At 32.0% G+C, this 21,745-nt stretch overlaps 3 protein-coding genes and 1 long non-coding RNA gene across 4 annotated transcripts; all 4 read left to right on the top strand.

The window, feature by feature from the left end:
- Positions 1 to 773: 773 nt before the first annotated feature.
- LOC102597678 (remorin-like) lies at positions 774 to 6,577 on the top strand. Its single transcript, XM_006358864.2, has 5 exons — positions 774 to 978; positions 1,209 to 1,259; positions 1,696 to 1,783; positions 2,012 to 2,093; positions 6,202 to 6,577. The coding sequence occupies exons 1-5, from the start codon at positions 828 to 830 to the stop codon at positions 6,400 to 6,402; spliced, it is 573 nt and encodes a 190-aa protein (XP_006358926.1). The 5' UTR covers positions 774 to 827; the 3' UTR covers positions 6,403 to 6,577.
- Positions 6,578 to 7,332: 755 nt separating this feature from the next.
- On the top strand, positions 7,333 to 8,127 carry LOC107062917 (uncharacterized). The gene is made up of 3 exons (XR_001474930.1): positions 7,333 to 7,450; positions 7,902 to 8,004; positions 8,112 to 8,127. It is a non-coding gene; the product is annotated as an uncharacterized lncRNA (long non-coding RNA).
- A 3,990-nt stretch (positions 8,128 to 12,117) lies between these two features.
- Positions 12,118 to 17,533, top strand: LOC102588180 (tetraspanin-10). The gene is made up of 11 exons (XM_006358836.2): positions 12,118 to 12,472; positions 13,196 to 13,308; positions 13,439 to 13,493; positions 13,594 to 13,649; positions 15,508 to 15,555; positions 15,819 to 15,867; positions 16,228 to 16,311; positions 16,390 to 16,457; positions 16,685 to 16,810; positions 16,898 to 16,973; positions 17,312 to 17,533. Exons 1-11 carry the CDS (start codon positions 12,419 to 12,421, stop codon positions 17,375 to 17,377), a joined length of 795 nt encoding a protein of 264 aa, XP_006358898.1. The 5' UTR covers positions 12,118 to 12,418; the 3' UTR covers positions 17,378 to 17,533.
- A 2,705-nt stretch (positions 17,534 to 20,238) lies between these two features.
- Positions 20,239 to 21,013, top strand: LOC102587853 (selenoprotein H-like). The gene has a single exon (XM_006358835.2). It carries the CDS (start codon positions 20,299 to 20,301, stop codon positions 20,752 to 20,754), a length of 456 nt encoding a protein of 151 aa, XP_006358897.1. The 5' UTR covers positions 20,239 to 20,298; the 3' UTR covers positions 20,755 to 21,013.
- Positions 21,014 to 21,745: the final 732 nt, after the last annotated feature.

Genomic DNA, 21,745 nt, shown 5'->3' with positions numbered 1-21,745 from the left:
GGATTTGTTACTAGTTTGGAGCAATCAAAATGATAAACTCTTATAATTGTATGTGTAATTCTAATTATCCATTTCAATACAATATGAGTTCATTACAAAAACTCATATAAATTGTGACCAATTATCGTTAAAGAAAAGATTTAAAACGGAGTTTTTAAATTGCGTAAAAAGTATGTATATAACTGAATCACTTATTAGGTAGTTAAAGATAAACATTGGGATAAACATTAGTTTATAATTTGTTATTTACAAAAAAAAGATGACTAAAGTTGTCATTACAGTGTTACTCCCTACATTTCATTTTAATTGGATTTATATTAAAATATTTTTTTTTTATTTGTCCATTTTAATAAACTAAGAGAATTATTTTTTTAATTATTAATAAAGGGTAAGTAAAATAAACTTGGGAGTGTCGAGTCTAAGCCAAGTAAATGAAACAGAGAAGTACTATCTAGCCAAAATCTTTAAAAAAGAATAATTTTTACCAGAGTTTAATTTATCCTATCAAATTACCTAAAAAGATAAGATACCAGTAATTATTTATTATATTCAAAATTAACATTGTAAAATGACAAGTTATACGAAAATAACAACAACAATTTTTTTTTTAAATGATTAATTAATTAATTATGCCAGCCATTAACATCAAAGGATACTCTTTCCCTATCTGTAATATGACTTTTTTTGGCAGCTTCCAACTTCCCTTTATTTCTAGTTTTACCTACTCTCTTTATATTATTCTTCATTTTTATTTCTCTCTATTTTCTGAATTTTTCATTCACCTATTAGGAAAAGAAAAATATATATTTATCATATAGATTATAATCATGGTAGAAGAAGAATCAAGCCCTTTAGTTTCTCCACAAAATTATGAGCACAAAAATGAAGAACCAAATGAGAAAATTGAAGAAAATAATACACTTGCAATTGTTCCAATTTTAGATGATAAAGAGAAAATATCTTCCCATGTTCAAGAAAGTATGTACTATTTTTATTACTGCTTGTTGTTTCTTTAGCCTCGATTATTGTACTATTTTATTGTTTGTGTTTATTGCTATTGCTTTTTAAATAAAAAAATATTTGCATTTATGATTTATTGAAAACAACCTTTCTGACTTATTTTTAAAAAGATATGTATTGTAGTTTGAGTGTTATTTTTGTTATAATTTGAGGGTTTTTGATTGGTTAAACTTTTGGATTTTTGACAGAGGGAATAGATTCTGGAATTCAGACAAGTACAGGTGGTTCCAAGGACACAGGTAAATTTGACAACTGATTTTTATTACTTATTTTTTGTCTAATTTATTATTATTATTTTTTTTTATTTTTTTTCCTGTAGTATAAGTTATTTTGAGGATCATTTCCCAAATGAAAACATATGAAAATGCCTGATTTTGAGGAATACTAAAAGTTCTTTTTCTTTTAAAAAAAATAGGGTAAGGTTGGTGAAAATATGTGTACAGGGCTCACTTTTTTTCTTAGATTGCAAAATAAGTAAGATAATATAACTAGGATTTATCAATGGTCTCGAGTTTAAACATTGAAAAAGTAAAAAAATCACGTTAGGAAGTGTTTCCCCTTTTTAATGGGCCTTACTCTGGGTAAATCTTGATTAGTGGGGCCCCAAAGTGCATATTTCCCCTATTTTATTGGTGAAGATATGTTGAGTTTTTAATGGTATTTTTGTTTTTATAGATACTGCACTTGCAAAGGTTGAATCAGAGAAAAGATTGGCTTTGATCAAGGCATGGGAAGACAATGAAAAAACAAAAACTGAAAACAAGTATGAATGAGTCCTTAATGTTGCTCGGACCTTCCAAAAACGTTGTTGGACCCCTGTCGGATCCTTGGAAAATGTATTAGTTTTTGAAGGATCCAACATACGTTCTGCAGTATTTTTTAAGACTCTGAGCAACAGGGAACCCTTACATAAGCTTAGAAGTTTTTTTTTATATATTTATATGTTGTGTTTTGTTGATTATATATTGAACATGTGATGAACAAATATCAGGGCACTTAAAAAGTTATCAGCAGTTGGATCTTGGGAGAACACAAAAAAGGCAACTATAGAAGCTGAATTGAGACAAATTCAGGTGAAACCATTGTTACATACTACTAACTAGTACATAAAACCAGGGCCGAGTTAGGTGGGGGTTACCAGTACTACATTTCTAGACTTATCTCCTAATCTATTACTATTTTTTAGACTTTTATGTGTTTCAAAATCTCATTCTTATGATTTCTTATACTAATGTTCATATTAAGAAACATAAAAGTGAACACAACATAGTCTAGTGGACCTATATACATGCGCGGAGCTAGGGAGCAAAAGAGGTGAATACGAACATCAGAAAGCTAAAGCTGAAAAAAAGTCGATATTCTAGACCATGCATTCTATCACCAAGTCATAGGAAGTTGAAATTTTTGTAAGCTTAGTTCAGTACAGTGAAAAACTGAACACTAAATGAAGAATAACATGAATCCCTTTCCTTTTCAAAATGACCAATAATTATGTGCAATTCAAAGATGCAGTTTGATAGGAAATTTTTTATGGTGGTTGAGTCATACCATGTCATACTTGTGTGAGAGATTTTTTTAATAGATAAAAATACATTTTGTTAGTGAAAATTGCGATATTACAAGATTACAATTGAAAATAAAATGAAGAAATAAAAATCTCTTCCGGCTGAGGCGTAAATATCTCGCTCTCTTTAATGAGATTCAAGCCCACTACAACAAATAATTTTACCGGTCCAGCAGTAATCCTTTGTAATGACCCTAAAGGTCATTTTTGGAAATTTTCATAAAATGACCGTTTTACCCCTCCCGATAGTTGCCCCGAGTCCTAATTAATGTACTTTCGAAGTTGGTTTGAAGGAAAATTGATGAAAAGTTGAGTTTTTGGAAAGTTGAGTTTTTAAGAGTTAAAGTTTGGTTAAAAGTGCTATTTCGAGTCATTTGGAGTTTCGAGACTCGAATCGGATTTCCGTCGATTCCAGCAGTTTTAGAATGTCGAAAAGGGTGTATGAGAATTTACAGAGTCGAATTTGGAGTTAAAACGAAGATTTGAGGTCCTAAGTTGCTAAAATTATGATATTTTGATCAAGAGTTGACTTTGGTCAACAAACGAGGTTCCGGTGCTCGAAATGGAATTCCGAGGGCACCGTGGGATTCAGGGGGTGATTCTAAGCCTAGAATGAGTCTTGGTTGAATTTTTAGAGGCCCCGAGTACGTTTTGAGTTTTTGAGCCTAAAGTTAGTTTCTTGACGCCTTATCGGATACCGGGTCAAGGAGACCTCGAATTCAAATTCCGACGATTTCATTGAGTCCGAAATGTCATTTTCACGCTAGTAGCATATTTGGTTTGTGTTCGGGAAGTGCCAAATGAGTTTTGGGTGAGCTTTTAAGCTTCTTGGATACTTTGACACTATTTCAGCAAATTGTGGCAACTAAAGGGTTCATTATTAGTTTTAAAGGTCGAAAAAAATTTCTGAAGGTTCTGAAATTTTGATCATGAATTATAGGACTTATCTGCAAATTTTGGTGCATTTTCGCTAACCCGAGATTGGACTTTTATCGCAAATAAGAAATAATTGTTTACCGAGTAGAAATGATATTTGACTGGGCAAACGAGCATGAAATTGAGCTCCGATTGAACGAGCAGGTCCGTATCATTATTTAAGACATTTACAAAAAAGAATCGGGTCATTTCACTATCGTATGAGGAAATTACGGCCTTTTTAGTGAAGGATTTAACTGCTGTTTTTCTGGTGCATAACAGTCATGCACTGTTATAAAAATCTCAGACTGTGTTCATTTGGTATTTTGAGCATATCGGGAGTTCTAGAGATCGGAATGGAGTGATTCTTACGGGTTTCTTCTTGAATTAATATGAGGGTTAGTATTCAATCTTCAATTCGACATTTTCTCATAATTTCTTTATCTGGTTTTTTTTCCCTATCCGTAAACCTCTTGGGAAAAATTGGGGTTTTATCGATTTGGACTCCCTTTTTGATGAAAAAGGTATATTTACGATCCTTATGTTATGGGTAAACTGATTTTAACTGATGCGTAATACTATGATGTGGTCGTGATATGGTTGTGATTGAGACAGGTGATGTGTAATACTATGATGTGGTCGTGATATGGTTGTGATTGAGACAGGTGATGTGTAATACTATGATGTGGTCGTGATATGGTTGTGATTGAGACAGGTGATGTGTAATACTATGATGTGGTCGTGATATGATTGTGATTGAGACAGGTGATGTGTAATACTATGATGTGGTCGTGATATGGTTGTGATTGAGACAGATGATGTGTAATACTATGATGTGGTCGTGATATGGTTGTGATTGAGACAGATGATGTGTAATACTATGATGTGGTCGTGATATGGTTGTGATTGAGACAGATGATGTGTAATACTATGATGTGGTCGTGATATGGTTGTGATTGAGACAGATGATGTGTAATACTATGATGTGGTCTTGATTGAGACAGATGATGTGTAATACTATGATGTGGTCTTGATTGAGACAGATGATGTGTAATACTATGATGTGGTCTTGATTGAGACAGATGATGTGTAATACTATGATGTGGTCTTGATTGAGACAGATGATGTGTAATACTATGATGTGGTCTTGATTGAGACAGATGATGTGTAATACTATGATGTGGTCTTGATTGAGACAGATGATGTGTAATACTATGATGTGGTCGTGATATGGTTGTGATTGAGACAGATGATGTGTAATACTATGATGTGGTCGTGATATGGTTGTGATTGAGACAGATGATGTGTAATACTATGATGTGGTCGTGATATGGTTGTGATTGAGACAGATGATGTGTAATACTATGATGTGGTCGTGATATGGTTGTGATTGAGACAGATGATGTGTAATACTATGATGTGGTCGTGATATGGTTGTGATTGAGACAGATGATGTGTAATACTATGATGTGGTCGTGATATGGTTGTGATTGAGACAGATGATGTGTAATACTATGATGTGATCGTGATATGATTGTGATTGATGACATGTGCATATTCATTATTCATCCCATGTGTGAACTATCTGTTGCATGAGTTCTGAGACACTGATATGAGGATGGATGGATATGAGACACAGTTGAGACTAGCTCCGGCTAGCGATTTGGATGCCGATGGGATCTGGTTCCGGCGGTGATACATGGTCCATGTGTGGCCCCCATGGGTTCTGATTTGAGTATTCAGCGCGGACTGATTACGTCAACAGATGTGTATCGTAGGACAGACATGCATCACGACTACATGACATCATTATTGCATTTTGCATCGCATTTGCCTTATCTTTGTCTGTGATGTGTGGATTGTATCGGTTTACCCTTCTTATGTGGAATTTGATCTACTTGCTCTTATTTGTTGATCTGAGGTTGATGAGGATATTTGTTGGTTCTGGCTGTTGAATATGATCTGTTTAGTATAGGTTGGTTGGTTTGCTGCTAGATTGAAGTTTCGGTGGTTCGGTTGGGATTGAAAGAAGTTGTTTGTAGCTGCTAGTTTAGCTTAGTTTAGTGTTACTTGCGAGTACCTGTGGTTTTCGGTACTCACCCTTGCTTCTACACAATTGTGTAGGTTGACAGCTCTCTCAGATTCGGCTTAGTATTTTCTTTAGCAGATTGAGCTTTGGGACATACTCGAGAGGTAGCGGTTCATTCCAGACGTGCCCTTGAGTTATCTTTACTTTCAGTTTTGTTCTATTCGAGAACTATACTCTGAGACTTGTATATTTTTATTCGAATTCTGTATTTAGAGGTTTGTACATGTGACAACCAAATTCTGGGCAGTGTTGAGTCTTAATTAAAGTCTTCCGCTTATTTATTATCTTTTATTCTCGTATTTCTACTTCTCTATCGTTGTGGTTGGGTTAGGCTGACGTGTCCGGTGGGAAATGGACACGTGCCATCACATCCGAATTTTGGGATGTGACAGAACTCCATTTGTTAGAAAATTATACTGTTATGTCTTTCTTTAATGTACATTTGAATCTCGTTGGTTTCTTCATATGTTAACTTTCTTATACTTTGAATCTCTTAGTGAAAATCATGTCGCTTCCCCTGCCTCTAACCACCCTATAGGACCTTTTTTCGTACATTTTGCTAGTCTCTAGCACATATATGATATACATGTACACGTACCTTTGATCCGAGCAGGAAGAATTAGAGAAGAAAAAGGCAGAATACGCGGAGAAGATGAAGAACAAGATGGCTGAAATTCATAGAGAAGCAGAAGACAAGAGAGCAATGATTAAGGCGAAAGAAGGCGAAGATATTCTCAAGGTTGAGGAAATTGCTGCTAAATTTCGTGCTACTGGCAATATGCCTAAAAAGTTCTTGAGATGCTTTGGCTACTAATCTTTTTATTTTTTGTCAAAAACATTAATCATATGCTTTGGTTGTGTGTAATTGTTTAATGATCCTTATGTGTATAGACCATAGAGTAAGTTGTTGTTTATATTATTGATGATAGAACAATCATGTGTGATGAACATAAACTCAGAATTATTGTTAAGTTTGCTTCAAGTTTTCATGCTACTATTGTGGTAATTAAAGAGTTACAAACAATAGAAAGGGAACAAGGGTAGCCCAGTGCACATTCACCTTAAGGGGGGTAAAGTACAATCGCAAAGACATAATTTTCATTAACGTAGTTTATCATCTACTATATACAGGTAAAGTGACATATGTTGACCTTATATACATAGTATGATTTTTCGGCAAAGGAAGTTCAGATAAATCCAAAGTCTAGGGAAGGGTTGTACCTTAGGGGGTGTAATGTGCAATGCAGAGACATAATTTTCATTAACGTAGATAGTAGTTCATCATCTACTATATGCAGGTAAAATGACACATTTTGACCTTATATACATAGTATTGATATTTTTGCAACGGAAATTCAGATAAACCCCCTTTCCGCGACCACCAGTAATGTAGGTCGCATACCCAAATGCAAGCTTGATTTCACGACTCGAACCTATGAACTTTGTTTATTCCATTTTCTAGCTGCCAACTAAATTAACTAACTTATTATTACGTGTCCTAAATTCTAGCAATTTTTTTGCATTTCCACTCATTTTTTATTGAACAATTTGTTCAAATTAGTAGACAGAAATAGTAAATGATCATTTTTTTTCTTTTCTATCTTTGTAACTTAGGGAATAGAGATTGAAATCCTTGCTATAGAGATTTATATATATATATGTATATGATAGCTAAAAAGGATTTCAAAATCACAATTCCCATCTAGACTTTGAAATATTATTTTAAAATGGCATTTACAGGAAGCCCACAAAAATGTAAAGTTTGTGAAAAAACTGTTTATATTGCAGAAATGATCTCTACAAATGGTGTTGCTTATCATAATACATGTTTTAGGTGTAACCATTGCAATGGAAGGCTTGCAGTAAGATTTTTATTAATTATCATATCAAATTTTTTTAATATAAATTGTAACAATATTTTATGTTCAATGACAAATTATATATAACACTCCTTCAAAAATATAATCATGAAATGTATAGTTTATATCGACGATATATAGTTTGTCATGTGTATTTAGGTTTTGCAATGCACGGAGTTCAAGAAGGGTGTGGACCATAGTGTACCTTGCATTATTTGCAAGTGATTGTTTCTGCTGTTTAAATTTGTAATTCCTGATCAAACGATGATAACTCTTATCGTTACGTTCCACAATAATAATATTATTTATTGATTTAGGGGGTCGTCCCCTTCAAATAATTGGAATAAGAATCAATTGTATATTTTGTTATCTATAGTTCTTAAAACAATTTTATTCCATCAACATTAATTAATCTTTTTATAATACATTTAGATTAATCTTTTTTTAATTGCAGTTGAGCACTTATTCAACTCTTGATGGAGTATTATATTGTAAGCCTCATTTTGAACAAATCTACAAGGAGAAAGGAGGAGCTCCCTTGAAGCATTCTGCATCATGTAATTTAATTTTAATTAATACATTTAAAAAAATTAAATCCAACAATTAATTTTAATTAATCATTTCTTTGCCTAATTATTTATTTGTTTCCTTATTTCTTGAGCAGTGGGAAGGCAGAATGAACTGGTATGTATCATTTATTTTACATTCTCTAAAATTATTTTTACGATCAGGACTATGAGCTACAATATTTGATACAGGTTCAAACGAAGCTAGTATTTTTTGTTTAAATTCATTAAATATGTATAGATATTGAATTACGAATCCAAGAACTAAAACGAGCTATGATTCAACCATTATTTGCAAGTGATTGTTTCTGCTGTTTAAATTTGTAATTCCTGATCAAACGATGATAACTCTTATCGTTACGTTCCACAATAATAATATTATTTATTGATTTAGGGGGTCGTCCCCTTCAAATAATTGGAATAAGAATCAATTGTATATTTTGTTATCTATAGTTCTTAAAACAATTTTATTCCATCAACATTAATTAATCTTTTTATAATACATTTAGATTAATCTTTTTTTAATTGCAGTTGAGCACTTATTCAACTCTTGATGGAGTATTATATTGTAAGCCTCATTTTGAACAAATCTACAAGGAGAAAGGAGGAGCTCCCTTGAAGCATTCTGCATCATGTAATTTAATTTTAATTAATACATTTAAAAAAATTAAATCCAACAATTAATTTTAATTAATCATTTCTTTGCCTAATTATTTATTTGTTTCCTTATTTCTTGAGCAGTGGGAAGGCAGAATGAACTGGTATGTATCATTTATTTTACATTCTCTAAAATTATTTTTACGATCAGGACTATGAGCTACAATATTTGATACAGGTTCAAACGAAGCTAGTATTTTTTGTTTAAATTCATTAAATATGTATAGATATTGAATTACGAATCCAAGAACTAAAACGAGCTATGATTCAACCAGAGGCGAATCCAGAATTTTAAGAAAATGGGTGCACCATTACTTTAAAGATAAGATCAAAAAGTTTATAATAACAATAACTAAGCGAGCAATCCATAAAAATTACTTGGAACTTGGAACTTGAAAAGTGAGTGGGAAGAAACTTTTGAAGTCTTTGACTTTTAGAAGAATTTAGCTTCTTTTTTTTTTTTAAATGAAAAATGTGTTTTTAGTTAATAAAAATAAATTGAAGCGAATTGGGGTTGCCTGGGATCGAACCTGCGACCTTTGTGTTGATATCTTGCAGTTGTACCAGTGAACCATCCAGCCATTTTGAGAACGGGTTCAACAAGTTTTAATTTAATATATTCTTTAATAATTATAGAAGTAATATATCGAGTTTAGTCGAATGACCACGGGTTCGGATAACCCAAAATATATACTTAAAATCGCCCCTGGATTCAACGACATATTCAGAATCATAAAGTTCAAATTCTGACTTTGCCCACGTTTATAGGTAACATTAATATTGTAATAGCAAAATTAATTTTTTTTGTATATTTTTTTTGTTATTAACAGAATAGAAGCTCTAGCAAAGTTTCGGCTCTATTTTCTGGTACTCAAGATAAATGTGCAGCTTGTAAAAAGACAGTTTACCCCTTGGAGAAGGTTAGTATTTTTACTTTATTTATTAATTTCTTCTTAGAACTAATTAATATCAACAAATTTCTTCTTATAAATTAAACTAATTCATGTCAACAATTTTTTTAGTTTCTCTCTAGTCTTATAATGTATGGAAGTAGTTTGTTGTTTTGGAAAAGAAAACTAATTTCCACATTTTATTCATGCTAATTAAATTAACAACACATCTTCAAGTTTCGTTATGTTGGTTAATTCTGATTTTGATCCATGTGATATATAAAACATAACATCTTTAATTTTCAATTTATTAAAATGTATATTTTTAGTTCATTTATGTATCGGAAATATCTCATATCTGAACTATTTTCAAAAGCATTTTATCCTACTCAACTGATTTTATCGAGAAAGATTAATTTTCTTAGGCCATTGATATAGCGACAATATTTTTAGTAAAACCTTAAGAAAAGGCAAGATTCCTAATCTCAATGTCAATGAAAATTTCTAAATATTCATAAGTAAATCGATCAAAAGTGCATATTTCAGGTAATTGAAGGACTAAATTATAATTTGCCAATAGTTTAGGGACTAAGAATGTAATTAACCCTTCACTCATTATTGGGTGCATGATATAACGTTCTGCACTTACTTACTTAAAATCTTGAATCTGCCTCTGAATAAATATTTTTTTCAGGTGACGGTGGACGGTGAAATGTACCACAAGATATGTTTTAGATGTGTCCATGGAGGTTGTAAACTTACAACATCATCCTATGCTGCATTTGATGGACGTCTCTATTGCAAACCTCATTTCTCTCAATTGTTCAAAGAAAAAGGTTCATATAATCATCTAAGCAAAAATGCTTCAATGAAGAAAGATGAAAGTTTAATCAATGTTGAACAAGAAGGTTCTAGTACTACTAGTGCTGCTGAGGAAACACAAGATGATAAGTCATAAGAAATTTGTATCCATTTATCAACAACAATTTATTTATTTATTTCATTCTATATTGATCTTCGTCTAAAATTTTACTTATACGTCAATGTTAATATTCACGTAAAGATAATTGTAAAGGGTTACGTTTACTCATTTCGATCGATATAATGCTGGAATAACTAAGTAAACATAACGAGAATTTTTTTTATTGATAGTATGACTTTGCGTTCTAAGATATAATGAAAAGTTTATAAATGTTAAATAAATTATTTTTAAATATAAAAATATATATGTTATTCTTTTTAAAGAAAATCATGTGAAAAAAAAATGTTTTAAGCACTAGTGTGGTTGATCATATCATAAGTGTAAGTCAAAAGTTAAAAATTGACTTGCTTAGATTCTAGCAAATATATATAAATACACAGTTTTTTTTTTCTTAGAACAAGTTAAAATGAAAATAATATCACGTAATATAGAATTGAGTATTTTATTATTAAAAGTGAGTGTAGGATTCTTTTGCCTTTTTCCTAAGTAGGCCTCCCTCCAACCCCACAAAAAGTGTTCAAATAATTGATGTTTGTCTTGACAATGCAATATTGTGGATTTAATTGCAATTATAAGTTCATAACAATGGAAAGTTATCATGAACATTGTTAGTGAATTTATCAAGTTTAAATAAAAACTACTCCCTTCGTCTCAATTTATATAAAATAATATTATCAAATTTAGAATTTTAAAAAGAAAATTTTAATATGAGATTCATAAGCAGCTTAAATACATTCGTATCAATTTGAAAGGAATAAAAACAAGAAAAGATAACAATCTAGACTAACTTACTTTATCACAAATTATTCATTTAGAATCAAACATCAATTACCTAATCAAATTTGTTTCTTTTTGCAAGAAAAAGTATGAGTCAATTCATATCTTTTTCTTGTTTTTATTCCTTCAAGTTCTTTCTAACCACTACATATAAACTACTATATTTTAGGCCATAGACTCATAGTATTAAATAAACATGTTTGGTACGAATATAAGGACCACTAATATTCTAGCTTTAATTTACTTTGATTTCACAATTATGAATCATATTGTATGCTCCTTCAAACATATCATGTCCGTTATAAATTCATAGATAAATAATACAATAACTAACATATTACATACCTCCTATAATTTTACAAATACATCAAAGTAACAATTAATAATGAACCTGAAGAATAAAATACTAAGCGAATATTAGATAAAACTACAAAATAAGAAGAAAATGAGAAAAGGAAACTAGTTCCGTGCCTACTACAACACATAATTATCTTCTATCATTCTGTTCTAATCTTCAATCTCCGAATCTTTTTTTTGAAAAGCGATGTCATGCTATAACGGATCACAAAAAATAACAGGAAAAATATATAATTTCAGTGTCACAAGAGTATACTGTACAACCAAATCAATAAATTGAAATTCACAGCAATGCAAATATTTAGTAAACTATATTTTAAAAATTCTCTGTTAGCAAAAATCCAAACTTGTGAGCTACTTCTTTCTTCTTCTTTAATTCAGTTATCCACCATATCGTGTCGTGTAGTATTTTGTAAACAAGAACCAAATATAGAAATAACTTTTTTCTTTCCCATTTTACCCTCATCTTCTTTACCTTAACCCCACAAAATTGCCCTCTCTTTTTAAAAAAAAATCATCCCTTTACCTTCCCTTTTTTCTTGTTTTCTTGCTTTCTTGCACTGCAAGTGCCACTTCTCTGCATAAAGTTTCCATCTTTTTTGTCTTTTAGAATTTCTGACACCCAATTTTTTCAGCTCTATCTGTTTTCCTCTGTCTTTTTTTACATATATTGTATCTATATGTATTGATTTTTGGGGTTCAAGAAAGAGTAACAAGCTCAAAAAGACAAGAAAAGGGGAGGATGAGTACATCAACTAGTATTTTTGTGATAAGATGGATCAATTTTCTTACAATGGTATGAACCCCTTTTCATATTTTCAGTTTCTTTTGAGCTATAGCTGATTTTTCCTGCTCTGCTACCTTATGTGTAACTTGGGTTGTTTTGTTTTTGTTTCATTGAGTAGAAAAGATGAACCCCTAAATTGGTTTGGGGTCTGTGTTTCTTGATGTATTGGGCAACTTTACTTAGATGCTTGTTAGTTTCAGTGATTCAATTTACTCTAAATGCTATTCCTTTTGGTTCAATGTGATTGTAGTTGTTCAGTTGAGCTTGATTTAATTGTTGTTTCAGAAGAAAAGAACCAATTTTTACCTCCTTTTGTACTAGTTTTCAATCTGAGGTAGAGTATTTTGCTTTCTAGGTATGTTTGGTATGAAGGAAATGTTTTCAAGGAAAATATTTTCTTGAAAAATGTTTTGTAGGAAATAAATGTGTTTCGATGAGGCGTGTTGGCTGGTGTGGAGAACACAATCAATGTGGAATGTAACTAGAGGAACTTGTTTGTCCTATTTTCATTAGAGAAGTCATTTTCGTTAAGGAGAGAAAGTGTTTTTCAAAATATTTGACCAATCGAACATGGGAAAACTGGAAAACATTACTGAACACATGCTCTATCTTTTTGTTTTTCAAATTGAGGTTTTTCTAGTTCTTAATTTAGAGCAGGAAGTTTATTATTTATTTTTCTATTTCGGTGGTGTTTAACTGTTTTTGTACTCCGTTTGGATCTTGAAAATGCAGCTGTTAGCTGTGGGCGTCATAGGTTTTGGGATTTGGATGAGCGCTCATCATGATGTCTGTCGAAAGTCTCTCACTCTGCCTGTTCTAGGTCTTGGAGGAGTTATATTTATTGTGTAGGTTTCTGGAAAATGTTTTCCTTCACATAAAAACGCACTTGTTCATTTAATTTTCCCTTAACCCTTTAACCACTCAAGGTTTGTTTATGTATATTGTTATAATCATTCTTCTTTCCATGATTTTCAGATCAATTGTTGGGTTTCTTGGAGCATGGAAGAACAACTCCATCTTGTTGTGGATTGTATCCTCACTTTATCAAATGTCACATGAAATGCAATTTTTTTTCTTATTTTTGATTGGCATAACTTTTTTGGTTGCTTCTCCTTAACATTATATTTCAGTATCTGATCATGTTGTGCTTAATTTTGGTGGCAATATTGGTCTTCACCGTTTTAGCGTAAGTAATGCTTCTTGGAATTTCATTAAAAATTTGGTGCATTATCTATCTGTTATTGCTGATAGATCAGCCATTCGTTTTCCCCCTTTATCTCGCCTCTGTATTGCAATACCCAAGATCAAATAAATTATAATGAAGATGTGTTACAACAAATGTTTATCAACACGTTTATGGTTAATTATCAATGCACACGATAACTACATGTGTACTGTTTTATGGAGGCGATTTCAGTATGAAGTTAAAAGGCATTACCATATTTGTGACTGTAGTTGTAGTCCACCGAGATATTTTAGTTATTGCTATGTTTATGGTCTACTTCATCATGTATGAATGTACCTATAGTTTGATTTAACATCCTGCTTGTTTTATTTGTTTTATGCTTTCCAAGTTACAAGCCATGAGGTGTATTATTGACGGTTCTTTAGGATTCTATCAATAGCTAATTAGCTACAGCATCGTAAGACATTGCCTCTGGGTTGGTCCCCTGACTGGAACCTACTCTGCTTCTTGGAGGCTGGTGAATCAAGCTTTCACCGCCTTGGCTGAAAATTACTTTGATTAGGGAAGAATAGAAATACAATATCATGAATAGTCTTAACTAGTTGTTCTATAGGTTCCAGCATAGTGTGTGTCTTTATTCCTGATCCGTTGTCCCTGTGTGCAGTGTGCTTAGATTTTGGGTACAACTTTTGATGTACTAAAATTAGCTTAAAAAGAGTCAAATGGTGTATAGATTTGCTCAAATTTGGTAAGCACCCTAGTACCGCCAGGTTGAAGCCTATTTCCTTTTTCATTTTGGAGTTAAACACACAAATGATGATTATTTCATAGAGGAGAATTCTTTCTCAAGTATTTTGTTCTTTGGTCTTGTTAACCAGCAATTGGTAGAGGCCTTCGCAGTTAAAGTAGCAACGTTAGGTGTAACGTTCATAGGTCTGCTTGAATTCTTTTATAACCAAGAGACCGGTTGTTTCTAGCTCCAAAACTTGTTGATAATCCGCCCCTCTACCCTTCTCTTTAATACCAGATTTGGTTCGCAACAGGGTTAGAATTCACTGCTTGTGCTTACCACTAATCCCGCATCGTACTACCTTTGCTAATGAACCAAAGCCCTGGGTGAGGACTCCTCTGATTCTACTGGAACATGATACGATTTTCAATGTTTAGTGTGGCAAGGCACAATGTCTCAGCTGAGACTTCATCAGGTAAAGTAGTAATCCTACATCCGTCTAAAGTGCATAAAACTTTCTTAAGTCCTTCTGGACCATATAGGAAGTTCCAGTGTTACGGCACAACTTATCGATACCAACCCAAGTAATGGTGCTGCTCCCCTCTTTAGTCTGAATGATGAGACAAATTTCTTATATTGGTCAGATATGTTGATTAAGCCATTCATCTTGTGAGGAGACTGGTGAAGTAGTATAGGGAAAGGAAGAGAGACTTACATATGGTGTTCAGTGACCTTGAAAAGGCGTATGATAAAGCACCTACAATTTCTTTCCAGCCATACTGCCCACTTAATGCAAAGGGGAATGCACAACCAAATCTTCTTCTGCTTTTTCCTTCTTTTCTTTTTTTCACACAGTGACAAAAGCTACGCTAGCAAGTGATAGTCTAAGCATGCAAAAGTCCTGCTTGGTTTTCAGTTAACTTCATTACTAATTCTATCTGCAATCTGTCTTGAACATGGAACTCTAAACTGTTTGCCATATTTAATCCTTCATTAAACGGCAACTACTGTTGTGTCAGGGTTAACAGGTATAAGGTGGCAATTACTGTGTCTATGTGCATGCTGATGTCAGAAATGGCTGATACCTACATATTACTGTGACACTTATTTTGGTTTGCTTTGTCACAGGTTCATTGTGACGAATAACAGCTCAGGTCATAGTGTTAATGGACAAAGGTACAATCACCTGTCATACTGTCTGTGATCTCAATATCTCCTCTCTTCATGACTTCATCCCTCAGTATTTTCCCCTTTATCCACTCTTTTTCTCGACCCACGTCTTGCTCAGTCTCACTTTGGTTCTCAATGTGTCTCACAGACATGGATTGTGCTTGTACATTTCATCGAGATCGTCACAAGTTTTTCCAGTTTTCCTCTTTCCTTTTACTTCTGTGATATTCTTAGAAGAGTGAGGTCACTAATGGTTTTTGTGAGGGCAGGTACAAGGAGTATCAACTTCAAGACTACAGTTCGTGGTTTCTAAAACAAGTAAGCACCTGTTTATATGCAAATACTACCTTTGTCACAATTTATGTGACACACTTTCCTTTTTAGCCCGTCCTAAAAAGAATGTCACATTTCTTTAATTTGAAACAATATAACTTAAATTTCATTTTACTCTTAATGAAATTATCTATAGCCACAGGACCACAAATTTTCAACTCTTCCTTTCTTTCTTTCTTAAAATTCTTGTCAAGTCAAATGGTGCCACATAAATTGGGACGGAGGAAGTAATAAGTCGCAGGTTATAGGGCAAAGGCATCATGTCCTGATCGTTATAGGAGTTGTTTCAGATGCCTTAAGATGAAAATTTCATGCATTGATTAACCATTTGCTCATTTGTTTCAGCTCAATAACACCCATAACTGGAAGCATCTGAAAAGCTGTCTTGTCAAGACTGATGACTGTAGTAACCTATCAAAACGATACAAGGTCATGTTCCGACTTGAACCTGTTCATGATTTATATCTGTGAAATCATACTATTAATGCTTCTGCTGTTTTGTTTCAGACTGCCAAGCAATACAAATTAGCAAAACTAACACCTATTGAAGCTGGTTGCTGCAAACCACCATCTGAGTAAGTTATTGTTATTATTATTTGTTTGTTTTTCCTTTTCTTTCTTTTGCAAGATATTTTCGTTTCATACTACTCCGAGAACACATTAATATCATCTAGCAGTTATTTTACAATTAAGTGAAAGCTCACTTTGTGAATTAGTAATTACAAAAAGAGTAAGATGTGTTATAGATAAGTGTTAAAATGATTCGTGATCAATATGCTCATATACTCTGCTCCTTTTGTAGATGTGGTTACCCTGCTGTTAACGCCTCATACTATGACTTGAGCTTTCATCCGACAAGTTCAAGCAAGGACTGCAAGCTTTACAAAAACTCGAAGAACGTCAAGTGCTATAGCTGTGATTCCTGCAAGTAAGAGTCATCTTCTGGTCTTGTCATTCTTCGCTTCATATAAGGTTATACAGCTCACAACTTTTCTCCTACTATATTTTCTTCCAGAGCTGGTGTTGCACAATACATGAAAACTGAATGGAGAGTGGTTGCTATATTCAACGTGATTCTCTTTGTCGTTTTGGTAAGTTCACTCTTCTAATTAAGATCTCAAAAAGTGAGCATAATGACTCTTGTTTCTTGTTGGAGAAGTACGGTTACATTTATGAGCTCAGATTTGAAGTTTATGAGTTCTAAACTTTCCACCGAATCCATACTCTTCTTAGTTACAGAATTGGCAACTACATATTTATACATTATTTAATGGATTTCCACAAAAATAGGGTCTTAGCAAAAGTTATTGGATTCATCTGAACTCATAGCTAATAATCTAGCTCCGCCTCTGTGATTTTTCGGATGACTTGAATTTGTTCATATGACTTCTACTCATTCTCATCCACTGCTGATTCTTACTTGTGTCAGTCGATGATCTACTTCGTTGGATGCTGTGCAAGACGCAATGCTGCTCGTAGACGCTCTAAAATTTGAATTCCGCCACTGCAGAATCCAGATGAGATGAGTTGGTGTTCTTCGGCTGATGATAACAGTTCATGTTTTTCAGCTATTTGTTGACAAACTTTGTAAAGCTTTATTTGAGTGAAATGATTCATGTAATATAAAAGAATTTTTGATGTTTATGTTGTTCATTCTTCCATTACATCTAAAACATGCATTAGGACCATATAATTTTAAGGGGTCGTTTGGTAGAGTGTATAAGAATAATGCAAAATAGGGTGCATTAGTAATGCTTGCATTAGTAGTGCTTGCATTAGTTATGCAAGTATTGTTTCTTATACATTGTTTGGTTTGATGTATTAAAAATAACAAATCTTGCATAATTTCTATTAAAAAATATATGTTTACAAAAATACCCTTCACACTTTATTTATTTGTACACTTCCTTTGCAACAAATTTATTTGCTAAAGCATCATTAACTCTTCATTCTTCTTTTTCTTTTTTTTTCAAAAATAATATTAAATAGTTATACTATTGAGTCAAAATATTTTCGTAAAAAATTGGCAAAGAATTTTTTTGTCTACATTTAAAATAAAGCATTTAGGTTGTCATCAAATACTAATAAAATACAGGAAAGTAATACAATCAACTCAAGAAAAAGATAGTAATTTACTTGTTCACATCTAATTATTACTAAATCAACTAAGATCAAATTCTTTTACAACAAAAAAATTCTACCTTCATTTTTTTTAATCATATTTTAAGGATGAATTTATGTACTACTAATTAAGAAAAGCATAACGGATGTGAAAAAAGAATAAGTTTTGTTTTTTTGAGTTAATAAGTTGGGGTGAAGCAGTGGGCTTCTTAAAATTTATCGTCACAATAGTAAATTTTTTGATTAAATTAGATTTTTTTTAAAGATACTTAAGAGGCCATAAAGCCTATTAAGACACCAATAAATTAAAAGACACTAAAAAAACAAATCAACATAAAATAAAAACTTATGACAACAAAGAAAATGAAAAGACTTTAAGGGTAGTTTTTGTAATTATTTAATCTAATGCAAGTGTTAAAATGTTATGTATTACTAATACCTAGAATTCCTTGGTATTAGTAATACATAATAGAGTGTATAACTAATGCAAACATTAATTATACATGGCATGAAAAAGTGTACCAATCAAAGTATTATTAATACACACATCTAAGGTATACAAGACTAACTCTCTTTGTGTGGAAAGTATACCAAAATAAAATATTACGTTAATTGAAGTACAAGCAACAAAGATAATAACATAAATAAAATGAAAATAAATTAAAGGAGTAATAGTACGACTACTAGTATGAACAAATAGCAAGACTACACACTACTTCCTACTAACCTTCTATTCTAATTTGTGTCCTCCACAAACTTCTTTTCTAAGGTGAAGCCCTCGGTAAACTGATACTGCACCAAGTTTTGTCTAATTACCTATCTCAATACTCTTTTGACTTCCTTTTACCTCTCTTGAAACCACCTATAACAAACCTCTCTCACCTCCACGGTGGAGCATATGTGTATCTCCTCTTCACATGTCTGAACAATCTCAATCTTATTTCCATCTTGTCCTTCAGTATATTCTCATTCCTATTTTATTTCTCCTAATATATCCATATCACAACATCCTCATTTCTACAACTGTCGTTGAAGAAAATGATCTTTCTAAGAAAGTTATCCCTCAACTTCAATTGTTTATTTCTTCATGTTCAAACAATATTCAATCATCTTAACCTCGACAAATAAGTAACTCTACCACAATTCACATTGTTTATTCACAAAAAATATACTTTATTCTTTAAAGTATATTTATAAATTCAATTTTTTATTTTAATAATATTGATATTATTTTACAAGATATTATTTTACAAAATTATATATACATGAAGCTGATATACTAGTTTCATGTAAAATTGTATTACTCCCTAATTGGAAATCATTTTCATGAATTCTTAGGCTTATTTAGTTCACGCAGGTGGAGAATGTAATTTAATTATTTTTTTAAAAAATTGAAATATTTTGGTATATTATATATGTTTTTTTCAAATTATATCCACACTTACTAATCCTAACTTAGTAAAATTCATCAAGTATATTAAAATATTACCAAGTTAGATCTTTTTTTTTTTTTTTAAATGGAAAAAAAATTCATGTCTTAATCCCCAAAAGTTGGGAATACTGTCACTTGGACTCCAAAAAAAGGACAGAATTAATGTTTTTAGTTTAGTTTATGCAAGTGGAGAATATTATTTGATTATTATAATTAAAAAATCAAAGATTTTGGTATAAAATTATGTTTATTATAATTATATTCACACTTACTAATCCTATTTTAGTAAAATTCATAAAGTATTTAACTATTTAACTTTAGAATTTCAGATCTCACTTATTTTACTTATGTAAATTACTTTATTTATTTTTTTAAATAAGGAAAGAAATCCATGTGCTAGTCCCCCAAAAGTGGTAATATTATTACTCGCTCTATTCCAAATTACTTGTCAAATTTTTCTTTTTTACATGTTCATTTTCACAAATCAAGAAAGGATAATTTTTTTTTTTATACCCTCAATTAATTAACTTTGAAAAAAAGGTAGAACTTTTTAAAAATCTTAAATTTTTAATTCATCAACCTCATAATTAATAAAGGTAAAATGGTAAACTTATTATGTCAATTATTTTTTTTAATAGGTATATCAAATCAAAAGTGAACAAGTAATTATGAACGTAATTAGGGACAAATGAAGTATTTTGTCTTAAAAAAAATAGTCTGAATTAATCCAGCCATCAAAAAGCGCGGGAAAATTAATATCCAAAGACAAAAGAAAAATGGCCTATAAATAACACAACTCTCCCTTCGTTTTTCTCAAAAATCCCCAAAATACAGCAAAAAAACAAACCCTAGAAATCTCTCTAATGGCACCAAAGAGAAAGGCAACTGTGGGAGAGCCATTGTCGACACGTGTAACCCGTAGCCAAACCAGGAATGGCAACTCGAAACCCGTTTCAGTTGACCCGGTTTCACCAAAACCAAAACGGGTCAAAAAGGGTACCGTTTCTGAGGCGAAATCGAAAGTGAAGGCTCCAGTTGATTCCGGGTCGAAGAAGATTGTTGTTGTTGAGCACTGTACACAGTGCAGTCAGTTCAAGATTCGGGCTGTGAAGGTGAAGGAGGAGCTGGAAAAAGGGGTACCCGGCTTGGAGGTTCGGGTCAACCCGGAAAAGCCGAGAAGGGGTTGTCTTGAAATCCGGGTCGATGGTGAAAAGGGGGAGAAGTTTGTTAGCCTTTTGGATATGAAGAGGCCATTTGGACCTATGAAGGCACTTAATATGGACAAGGTCATTTCTGAAATTATTGAGAAAATTAAGTGATAAATTTTAATTTTATTTTGCTTAATGGGGAAATTTGGTGGTTTTGTTATGACAATTTACTAAGTGTTTTTGGGGATTTAGGATTATGTTTGGATTAAGGGTATGATTTTGTGTTTTGTATGGCTAAGTACTTGATATTTTCAATCCATTTGAGCCCTTTGAAAAAATATGGAAACAAATTGTTGTAAATTTTGCTTTTCTTTTCCCCTTGCATTTTGCAACTATGCTTAAAATGAAATGATTACTGTGGTTGAAATTTTATTATATATTATTGCTAGTGAGTCGATTTCAAGATTTGAAATTTATTGATTTTGAATGGTTGTTTATCTATTTTAAATTAATGCCCAATTATGATTGTGTTCACAATCAAAATTTTATGGTGTTATTGAATGATTAATTTACTCTATAAACTAGGTTTGTGTTAAAGTTATTGGATTTTGTGAACCTATAGCTTATACTTTGGATGTGATTCTATTTTTAGCATGTAACAACAAATTTAGTATAATCTCACATATGGGTCTGAAAAGGATAGTTGACACCATTTTAATCTTTTAGCTTATGAAAATAGGGAGATCTATGGTGAGGATATGCCTTTATAAAAAAAATAATCATCATTGAGAAATATGGATTTCAAAGTCACTAGATCACTGAACATGTCCTTGGAACTTTTGAATGTAGTGTTTGGAAAACTATTTGGAGACTCAGGCCCCAGTTTCAAAAAAATATTCAACTTAAGGTGAGTAATGACTTGAAGATTGAGTTTTGGAATGAACTTTGGATATGTGAAATAAGCTTAAAACTTATGTTCCTCCTCGATCAATAGACTAGGGCCACTATAGATACAGGGTTGGAATTTCAAATGTAAAAGGGCCTTAAATAATTGGAAGGTTTTAAAGAATTGTAGATTTGCTTATGGTAATAAATGATTTCAATGGAACTACCAATGCATTTGATAGACCAATGTGGAAACTTCACAGCAAGGTTGAGTTCA

The sequence above is a fragment of the Solanum tuberosum genome, unplaced genomic scaffold (genome assembly GCF_000226075.1).
Source record: "Solanum tuberosum cultivar DM 1-3 516 R44 unplaced genomic scaffold, SolTub_3.0 scf00281, whole genome shotgun sequence".
Taxonomy (NCBI): domain Eukaryota; kingdom Viridiplantae; phylum Streptophyta; class Magnoliopsida; order Solanales; family Solanaceae; genus Solanum; species Solanum tuberosum.
This window is presented reverse-complemented; position numbering and strand designations above follow the sequence as displayed.